This window comes from Procambarus clarkii, chromosome 49 (genome assembly GCF_040958095.1).
Source record: "Procambarus clarkii isolate CNS0578487 chromosome 49, FALCON_Pclarkii_2.0, whole genome shotgun sequence".
Taxonomy (NCBI): Eukaryota; Metazoa; Arthropoda; class Malacostraca; order Decapoda; family Cambaridae; genus Procambarus; species Procambarus clarkii.
The window spans coordinates 19840339-19851009 of record NC_091198.1 but is presented as its reverse complement, the minus strand read 5'-3'; the positions used below and the strand labels follow the sequence as shown (position 1 = coordinate 19851009).

At 35.5% G+C, this 10671-nt stretch overlaps 2 protein-coding genes across 3 annotated transcripts in view; one reads left to right on the top strand and one right to left on the bottom strand.

The window, feature by feature from the left end:
- Positions 1-2555, top strand: part of LOC138351347 (protein lin-9 homolog) — a 40272-nt gene extending 37717 nt beyond the window's left edge. The window contains exon 14 of the mRNA XM_069303102.1: positions 2233-2555. Within this exon, the coding sequence (XP_069159203.1) occupies positions 2233-2240 (8 nt within the window). The 3' untranslated portion in view covers positions 2241-2555. The remainder of the gene's footprint in view (positions 1-2232) is intronic.
- A 310-nt stretch (positions 2556-2865) lies between these two features.
- Positions 2866-10001, bottom strand: LOC138351348 (peptidyl-prolyl cis-trans isomerase E-like). Of its 2 annotated transcripts, none has more exons than XM_069303108.1 (7): positions 9453-10001; positions 8898-9067; positions 8304-8519; positions 7785-7913; positions 6001-6178; positions 3629-3777; positions 2866-3045 (listed from the first exon to the last, which is right to left on the bottom strand). In XM_069303108.1, exons 1-7 carry the CDS (start codon positions 9484-9486, stop codon positions 2977-2979), a joined length of 945 nt encoding a protein of 314 aa, XP_069159209.1. In that variant the 5' UTR covers positions 9487-10001; the 3' UTR covers positions 2866-2976. The 2 variants fall into 2 exon arrangements, with proteins under 2 accessions (XP_069159209.1, XP_069159210.1); XM_069303109.1 differs by having other exon boundaries at positions 7785-7910; positions 9453-9988.
- Positions 10002-10671: the final 670 nt, after the last annotated feature.

Below are 10671 nucleotides of genomic sequence, written 5' to 3'. Positions count from 1 at the left end.
AAATTTAGGATTATTTGACCAGCCTATATGTGTCCTGTATCCTCAGACCATTACCCCTGCAAAGTTGGGTGAGGCTGGCCCTAAGTATCTGGCCTTTATGGTTGGACAGACAGATACTCTTGTCTAGTATAGATTTGGTGGTAAAGTTGTTTAAATACATTTACAGTAGCTGGAGCGTTAGTTCATATATTTTGTTACATCTCTTCAATCTAGACATCTGCTTGATTGTCATCTTTGATTTTCTATGGCTTTGTCAATGGTTGCAAATTCTGACATTTTTGTTTTTTCTGACTTTTAAGGTTGGTATGGCCATCTTACCATATCTTCATATTATGTGCAGGCTGTGAGCTGGTAATTTTCCGAGCATGCAGTTGCTCCTCAACCGAAATGTATATATTTACGGTACTTTTCATACACATGAATGCAGTTGGATGCCATTTATCAGAATGTTCAGAAATGAATGATCTTAAGCTTGGTGAAAAACAAATGTATATAAGCAATATTATTTATGCTAGGCGCTGCTGAGTATACAAATGCTTATAGTTATTTAAAAATTGTACTCCTATTTATGATCATAGGTAATTTTTTCTTACAAATGTATGCTTACGATTGATCTATGTCCTCTTTAGATAACAAAAAGTAACTTGAATAATGCTTATTCAATATTTGTTCAAAATGAAGGGTAATTTGTGTGTGGAACCATTGACTAATTGTATATATGTGACAATGGCCCATGTGTTAGTGCAGGTCTTGTGAACTCGGCTCACTCCTCAGGTGTAGGATTTGAAGGTGTCGGTAGGATGCCTAAATAAGTCAAATTATTGGGATGTATATTCAACTGCATAATTACATCTCTGGACTTGTTTCGGTCCGTCCTGGACCATTCTCGTCGTCGTCCCTTCACTTTCTAGTGTGTGGTTTGGTCAACAATTACATCTCTGATTTAACATCAACTAAATCATAGTGTGATGCCTCAGATCATGAGCAGTTTTAGTAAATGGCATCCAACTGTGTAGACAGATTAAATGGTTTAACTTGGGTTTTACAAAGTGATGTGGATTTAAGCAAGCCAGTCTTTGTAGTAGACGATTCAAGGAGTTAATTCAAATCAAATAAGTAATGAAGCATCTTATTTTACAGCATTATCATCTATCATTCAGCCTAACATATAATTACCAAAAAAATGGATTCAGTGCCTTTGTTAATTGGTTTATTTAATATTGGTGTAAGTAGTTTATGTAAAGCGGTTTACATACAAAAAATACAATATTGTTAAGCGTGGATAATGTGGAAAATACAAATGCTGGACATAAGTCATTGTTTTATGATTGCTGGCAGAATTTTAGAATAATCTGGCATATTTTATAAACTTGTGAATCTAAAATAGGTTTATTCATGAGTCTATTAAACTTGTGCATAGTAATACATGAATCTGCACTAGTATTATTCATGATTGTATTGAGGAACTTGTGCATATCAGATACTCTCGTGTGGAACATTATTGAGTGAATTACCGAGCCACTTAACAAATAAGGTTGACAAGGATTACCAATATCAATACTTTATAGTAGTGTGGTTTTCTGTACGTGTTTTGGCATCCTGTGTCAAGTAGATAATACTTTATTGATATGATATTGATGTATATTTTTTTATTTTAAACCTAGTTAAAAGATTATTATATGGATAGATAAAAGATTAATGCTGTATGTGGATTGAAATATTTCTTAGCAAAAAATGTAATTTTTCATTTGTATATTTTGAAGCATACTGTAGAGAAAGTTACTAGAAAATTGTCAAATTAATCAAAATTAAAATTGCATTTCTATACAGTATATATATTTTGGTTTTAAAATTATTTGAAGGTTTTGTGTTCCTGATATTGTTCTTTTTACCTATCCATTTATTTTCACTTGAAAATTCTAGTCATAATTAACATTGCTAGGTTCGTGCTGGTAAAGGTAGTTAATTTTGGTGTCTGATACATTTTTTGGGTTGAACATTACATTTATACATAATTGTGGAAAAATGTTCTCATTGTTAAAACATTGTATTGTGTGATGTACAGTATATGGAGTATGTTATCACAGGAAGGATTTTTGGTCTGGACGTGGTTGATGCCATCAATATTGGGATTATGATTGTCTTAAAAATATTAAACTCAAATGTCAGTAGGTTTGGTTGCAATAATTTTATCTAAATTACACAAGCTGACTTCCCTTACAATTGTTTCAGAATTGTGACCTCCACATTGGGATGTATCGTGGGCTTCAAGAATTCTTATCAGAGTAGAAATTGAGTGTGGCCTTCTATATTATCAAAATTAGTAAAAAAAAATGACATTATTTCACATTGGGATAAGTAGAGAGAGAGAGAGAGCAATCTTGCAGTACAACTGGGCACTGGTTATGTTTGAGTTGCTCTGCGTGATTCATCCTTTGGTCAGATTTGTTTTGTCCACAAAGGTTTGGTGTAAATAGTTGAATTAGCTTCATGGTCATAATCATGTTACATATTTGTACATATGTAAAGAGAGTATTACTATTTTAAAAGTTAAAGATGGTTTGATTAACCTGTGTGAAAAGTGTTTATTATTTAATCGTACTTTGTTACATATGCTAGTTTTTATTATTATTCAGGTATATTACTTCTGAAAGCTCTGGATCCTGCCTTCTGAAGTATATTTTTAAATGTTACTCCATGCCACGTATGTTATATGTCGTATGGAGCTAACCAAACTAAAACATGTAGCAAAACAAGCGTTTACAAATTTTTATCCTTGTTTGGAGTTTTTTGATAATTACAAATTTTTATGCAATTTTGACTTTGATATTCAGCTATTACTAGAGGATAAGGAAAGCAAATTAGTTTCATACTATCATTTTATTCAGTACCCTTCATATGAGGATAATAATGCTACAAAATTTTTATGTATTTTTGTACATAAATTGAATAAACGATCTTTACTGCGAATTAATCCTAAACAAGTTCACCGCAGTTGGAAATGATGACCTTTTCTGTTGGCTTTCCAGACTTGGTTCCACATTTCTGGAAATTAAAGATGTTAATATTTTATTGAGCAGAAATTCAATGGGGAGGGAGGGGGTGGGTGGATGGGACCATTCTATTTTTTTCAGTTAATGTGACAAAATAATAGACATGCAATATTTCAAAGAATTATAACAAATTGAAAATCAAACTGTATATACAGGGCAATTGTTAAAAATTACATATTGCATAACTAACTTCTAATGATCATATCATTTATAGAGTACTGTACATGTAGCCATCTGTATCACAGGAAGAAGGGCATGACTGAGATTTAAGAGGGGACTCCCAACCCTTATCAACCTGGAAGCTTTGGGGAGAGTCTATTCCATTTGTTTCACATTCAAGAGCGTGTGGTGTTATGACATCCCTACAAGAAGGTAGCAATGCAATTGATAAACCCCCTCACAGAAGTCTCTTCCAAAGGTTTAACTTGCATTTTCCAATAACTAACTAGGTGTAGCCTTAGTCTTATTGATTATAGTGTTTTCACTTCAATACGTGTATTTCTAAATAATGCGTGCAATACAAGGCCTTACAGTACTGCTATTCAATGTTACAACAACATGTCATGCAGTCTCACCTCCATTTTTCTTATTACGTCCAAGCCAGTGACAACCTGTCCAAAGACAACATGCTTGTTGTCCAGCCATTCCGTCCGCTCCGTGGTCAGGAAAAACTGAGACCCATTACTGTTGGGACCTGAGTTTGCCATAGAAAGTATTCCTGGACCTGAAGACGAACAGTAACTGTCAGACCAAATATTGACTACAACACCCACCTTTATCTTGCCAATCTTTATATAAACAATTCAATAACATACAAACAAAAATAGGAGATTTATAATGCCAAAATGAGCAGAATGCACATTTCCTAATATATTCTTGATATTTCAGTTGAATTAAAAACATAAGTCACTCCTATTTATACCCAACAAAACTCTTAAGACACTCGAGTGATCCCACATTTATTAATTATATTGTCCAATACCTTGTTTCATAAATCAAACATCTCTTATTTTCAAACACATACTTATCCTGGTCTTTTCTTAACCCAAGCTTATCCAATTTGTATCCATTATTATACATTCTATTTTATGCCATTATAATTAATATACCCCTTTATCAATTTATATCAGTCAATCATATCACCCTTTACTCCATCTATTTAGATAATGTAAATTAAGCTTTCTTCACTAAATGTGCAATTATTAGCATGTACTGATCGTTCAGTGCACTGCCATCATCATCAAAGACCTATGCCTTGTGTCAATGGCTCCAATAGCTCAATTTAGAGTCTCACAAACATCAGCCCCTGATTCCCCTCACCAAAACAGAAGGTGGAGAAATGTTGTCGTTTCTCCACCTGATGTGTGGTTTGGTCATCATACCTTCAGCCACATTATTGTGCCTCATTGTCTACATATGATGATGACTACACCGATACCTGCACCTACATAAAGATATTCACTGCATGATATTCATATTTATTTTTGTAGTCTTTCTACTTTTGCATACAGAGTCCTTACTTTTGAGCATATTTCTTATGAAAATTAAATAAAAAATATGCCTGGTCCTGGCTCCTATCAGAATATAGTGTTGACGAGCGCCACAATGAACACTGACCAGTATGAAATATGTGTAAATGTAGGATTGTTGGTACTGTATTATGTCCATCCTTTTGAAAACAGGTCTACAATTTCATAAGCAAAATAAGAGCTAAAATTTATTTGAGCAAAGCCGAACTTTTCTTTAAGCCACTCAAATACGCATTAAGACTAATTAAACAATGTTCTGCAAAAGGTGTAGATTCCATGGTAAAATCTACCTTTAATGCCTCATTTTCCCTCAGGTTTTGACCATTAAAAATGTGTATAGTCATCTTCAAACATTTAAGCCTTTGATATCCCCCATGTGTTTAGACTGAAGGTAAGAGACCAACTTACAGGTGTTTATATTATGTAATGAATCAATTGCCAGTAATCAATATATGTATTATATGCAAGAAGTGGGGGGGGGGGGGGGTTAGAGGACACATTACTTGGCTGTCTCCACTTTTGTGATTTAAGGCAGGTTTGTTATAATGTAAATCATTTGGTTACAATTAGAACTTTACAAAATACATTTCAGTACAGTAACTACTTGAATTATGAAATAAGCCATTTATAACAAAAATAAAAAGAATGGCCAGAAGGTAAAAAATAGGAAGCTTTATTTTAACAAAATAAGAGCAATATAAATACTGTTGCTCTATTAAAAAAAATCAAGATACAATATACAGCATACTGTAAAGTTATACTGTATGTGGTTTATCTAAACACTTTCTCTTCTGTATTAAGCACATCATAATATACTTTTATATGCGATATTTGTCCATTGATATTTTGACTACATCAAATCTTCTGGCATAGTTTGGGGAACTTCTACCTGTAAGATAGGTTGCATTCTGCACAGTTTAGGTAGCTTCTCCTGTTGGGTGGCAGTTTCCGCAAATTTAATTTTTCATAATTATTCCAATGACCGGGGAGCCGGTCGGCCGAGCGGACAGCACGCTGGACTTGTGATCCTGTGGTCCCGGGGTCGATCCCGGGCGCCGGCGAGAAACATTGGGCAGAGTTTCTTTCACCCTATGCCCCTGTTACCTAGCAGTAAAATAGGTACCTGGGTGTTAGTCAGCTGTCACAGGCTGCTTCCTGGGGGTGGATGCCTGGTCGAGGACCGGGCCGCGGGGACACTAAAGCCCCGAAATCATCTCAAGATAACTTCAAGAAGATGTCTCATTAGTTTATTCTCTAGTTTTTTGCTGTAATATTATTCAAAAGTATAATTTGTGGAACATCGCTATGCTCAATTCTAGGTAATAGTGGATTTGAGAAAGGATTAGTAGATGGACTAATGTCTACACATGGACAACTTTACCCTATGCCACACTTGCAATATTTACACCAGATCTTACCTGTGTGCCTCAACTTGAAGTTTTCATCTTCAAATTTTGCACCATATATAGCACGTCCTCCTGTTCCATTGTGGTTGGTAAAGTCTCCTCCCTGGCACATGAAGCCAGGAATAATGCGGTGGAAAGTGGATCCTTGGTAGCCATAACCCTTTTCGTGAGTACACAGACATCGGAAATTCTGTAAAAAAATCGTGCATCTATTTTAATGAAATTGGCCTTTTCTGGTGGTATCCTCAGTAGCATGCCAAGCTAAATGCTAGCTCAGTCAAGCCATAGAAAGTTGCATCAGACCTCCAAGCTCAATCTTTGCCCATTGGGTCCCAGGACCAGAATCTGAGCAGTCCATAAGGCTAGGGAAGCTTGGTGACCATAGGTCAAACTGTGCTATGAGGCCCTAAATGTAAGCAACCTTGATGCAGCTAACTCAATGCTGCATATTCAGACTTAACAACACAGAAATAATGTGGCAGAGTATGCATATCTGGAGAAAGAAGCCCTCCTAAACCAAGTAGAAGAGAGAAATGTAAACCCATGACCAGCCAAGCACCCATAGGTATGAGAACCAGAGAACCTGACCATACTAAACACCCCAAGCCCAAGTGCTGAATGGCAAGGAAATGCACACCCTGAGAATCACATGAAGAACACTGCTAGGAAGCTATACTATGCTTTCTAACCTCAGAATCGCTCTTAAATATACGGATGGCGAAATATTAAAAAATTATTCATGGCCTTCGTGAGACCAAAAATGGAATATGCAGCATTTATATGGTGCCCATATCTTAAGTACATCTCAATAAACTAGAAATGCAAAGGAATGCAAATAAATGGCTTCTGGAACTGAAAAACAAGAACTATGAGGAAAGGCTAAAGGTGTTAAGTATACCAAAGCTTGAAGATAAAAGAAGAATAGTGATATGATCACTACACACAAAACGGTAAGAATAATCAACAAAATTGACAATGATGAATTCTTTAAACTTGCATCTTCAAGAACAAGAGGTCATAGAATCAAGGTAAGGAAACAAAGCTTCCAAATAACATAAGAAAGTTCTCTTTTGCACAGTGGTAGATGTTTGGAACATGTAAAGTGAAGGTGGTTACACCAAAACTGTCAGTAGTTTCAAAGCATCATTTGACAAAGAGTACTGGGAAGACGGGACACCACGAGTGTAGCTTTCATCCTGTAACCACACTTAGGTAATTACATGCACACAATTTACATGGGCATACATACACATACAAATTCAACAAACATATCACATGACACGGAATAAAATGTTTTAGTAGTGGGGGATAATGGAGGCAAGATTTATGTAATAAGAGATTTAACCCCTGAATGGTGCAGCTATTTAAACAAACTACATCAAGGTGCTCATTACTAAAAATATTTAACAAATTAAATGGGAAATCTGATTGTTTGCACAATATCTTCATGCCAAATCACAATTTCTTCAGATCTGGTATATTGGTAGAGTATAAATTGAAACACACACATAAATTGAAAATGATTTAGACAAATACAGGTACACATCTGTGTATCACTGCATTTAACTAAGATAAAACTATATTATATTATATTATATATATATATCACTCAACTATTAAAAAATAAAAGTCTTTAACTTTTAATATTTTATTGTTATTATGTTTGAGCACTGTCAGAATTACAGTACTATTATTAATACATACACGGTACTGAATAGTACTTATATATTATGATGAAGCAAATAATTCTACAGAATAAACACTACAGCTTAATAAATGAAAACATTTTGACTCACCTCAACAGTCTTAGGAACGACATCGGCTCTCAACTGCATGACTATTCTTCCAATTAGACTCTTGCCAATTTTAATATCAAAGTACACCTGCGGGTTTGTCTTTTTCTTCGTCTTTGGTTCTTCTTCCTGCTGTAGAACTTAATTACTGTTTTAAGTTTTAAAACTATTTTATTTTAAGATTTCAATTTAAATAACAATCAGATGTTCATTGCTTGAATATGAGGCTGCTTTCAAGAATTATTTCCCATTAAATATCAAGGTGAACAGAAACATTCTAAGTGTCAACAGATTATGTTCTTATATTTCAACAGAATCAAGCTGTCTAAGCTCAGATCTCTTAATTACATAGCATATTTCTTCAATATCTCATTTGCTTCCACTATTTCAAGTTACTAACCATTTATTTATACAGGTGAATAAACTGACATGAATTAATAATACACTATTGTAACTTCAAGTAACAAAGACTGATGATTAACCCATCTTCGGAAAAAAATAAGTAGATTTTTATCGACTCACTGTTTCTTCTGCTGGCCGCTTGATACCTTCAGTAGGTGTTTTAGTACTATCTGGAGCTCCATTTTCTCCCTCTCCACCTTCACCATCTAATGTTGCACCTGCATACTTATTCAGCCACTCATCATCGGCCCATACAGCACGTGATGAACCTTCCTTAGCTTTCTGTGGTTTGGCTAGATTTACACGTATTGTACGACCAAACAGCTCACTCTCATTCTGAAATACACATTAGTGTCTTTAATTATCTGCCCTCACATACACAATATATATCAGCAGCATTACAACAATGAACAAAATAAGGTTATCTTGAAATGATTTCAGGGCTTAGCGACCCCGCGGTCCAGTCCTCTACCAGGACTGGAGGGAACCCCCCCCCCCACATGCCACGGGGTCCTGTTTGTTACACATTCCCAGGAAGCAGCCCATAGCAGCTGTCTAAATCCCAGGTAACTATTTGCTGCTAGGTGAACAGGGGCATCGTGAAAGAAACTGCCCATTTGTTTCCACCTCCACCAGGGAGATTGCCAATCCTTATAATCCTTATTGAGACATTTAAGCTACTAAAGTTATTAAATAATATAATTATTAACTTACCATATTATCAATTGCAGCAAGGGCATCTTCGGGCAATTCAAACTCAATAAATGCAAAGCCTCTGTGTTTCTCTGTTTCGTAGTCAAGAGGAATCTGTATATCTACAACATCTCCAAATGGAATGAAGGCAGACCTCAGGACGTCATCTGTCACCTCATCTGCCAGACCACCTACAACATGTAACAAAGATCTATTAAGCATCCACACCCTAATAATTGAGTCAGCTGCCTCCACTCAACTAATCCATACATAACCTTTCCTAATCTACTATTAGAGTAGATTAGGAAAGATTAGATTAGATTCTTGTCTTGAAAAATAACTAACATTTACACAAAGAAATTACAATAGCATGCTGCATCAACTGGTCCAGCTTAGTTACGAACCTCATACTGTGTATAATGAGGGCCGATACTATACACATGGATGTGTTAAAACACTATATTTTCTCATGAATTGCTGCAAACTTGCTAATTTAACATGAGCTAACCTAATAGCTATGTAGGTTATAGACTATAAAAACTCTTGGATATTAACAATGAAATGTATAGGCCTTACCGACGTAGAGTATCCTCTTGTTGCTGCTTGCCATGTCTGGCTCTTGTGCGGGTCGAGAGGTGACTGTCTGGCTCTTGTGGGGGGTCGAGAGGTGTATGTCTGGCTCTTGTAAGATTCTAGAGGTGTATGTCTGGCTCTTGTAAGATTCTAGAGGTGTATGTCTGGCTCTTGTAAGATTCTAGAGGTGTATGTCTGGCTCTTGTAAGATTCTAGAGGTGTATGTCTGGCTCTTGTAAGATTCTAGAGGTGTATGTCAGGTTCTAGAGGTACAACTCTAGCTCTGGTAGGAGTCGAGAGGTTTAGTTCACGTTTCAATACACCAACACCTAACAGATAATGTGTAACAGTATCAACCCCGTACTGCAGTTTCTAGAGTAACAAGTCCGCCTTCTGGGTGAAAATAGTCATTGGGAGGAGCTTTGACAAGCTCCTGTCTTCCTGGAGGCCACTAGAAATGGCGATCCTCAGGTAAATTCAGGTAAAACAGCATTTTACAGTGAGGCGGCGAGGCAGAGGTAAACAAATATATTCCAGACACTTCGTACACACGAGGGATCGTGCGTTTAAAAATAATTTTTATCGTGTGTTTAAAATAATGTTTATATTTATAATAATTGTTATATTTATAATAATTTGTATTTTAATAATTTTTATATTTATAATAATTTGTATTTTAATAATTTTTATATTTATAATAATTTTTTATTTATAATAAATTTTATATTTATAATAATTTTTTATTTATAATAATTTTTATATTTACAATAATTGTTTATGTTGATCAGACCACACACTAGAAAGTGAAGGGACGACGACGCTTCGGTCCGTCCTGGACCATTCTCAAGTCGATTGTGATAGAGGCAGGAGGGAATGGCAATAAATAGGCTAGAGAGAGAGGTGAGAAGGAAATCTTAGAGGAAGAAAAAGCAAGAGGAACGGAAGGTAAGGTGTAATAAAGGGGGTAATAATAGGAATAAGATAGGAATCGTAAGATTACGGAACTAGCTCGTTTCTTGTAACTCTATCCTCATTACCTAGCCTCAAAACTTTACATTTATCAGCATCAAACTCCATCTGCCAATCTTTTGACCATTTGAAAACTCTATTTAGATCAACTTGAAGTGATAGTGAATCTTCTTCCGTGTTAATTTCCCTTCCGATTTTCGTATCATCGGCAAATTTGCAAATGTTGCTACTCAAACCTGAATCTAAATCATTT

Bases quoted from the DNA above. Each gene is read 5' to 3' on its own strand.
- LOC138351348 (XM_069303108.1), bottom strand. From the start codon at position 9,486: ATGGCAAGCAGCAACAAGAGGATACTCTACGTCG. The intron at 6,179-7,784 runs GTGAGTCAAAAT...ATTTTTTTACAG, and splicing joins TCGTTCCTAAGACTGTTGAG to AATTTCCGATGTCTGTGTAC. The intron at 3,046-3,628 runs GTGAGACTGCAT...TTTAATTTCCAG, and splicing joins ACGTAATAAGAAAAATGGAG to AAATGTGGAACCAAGTCTGG.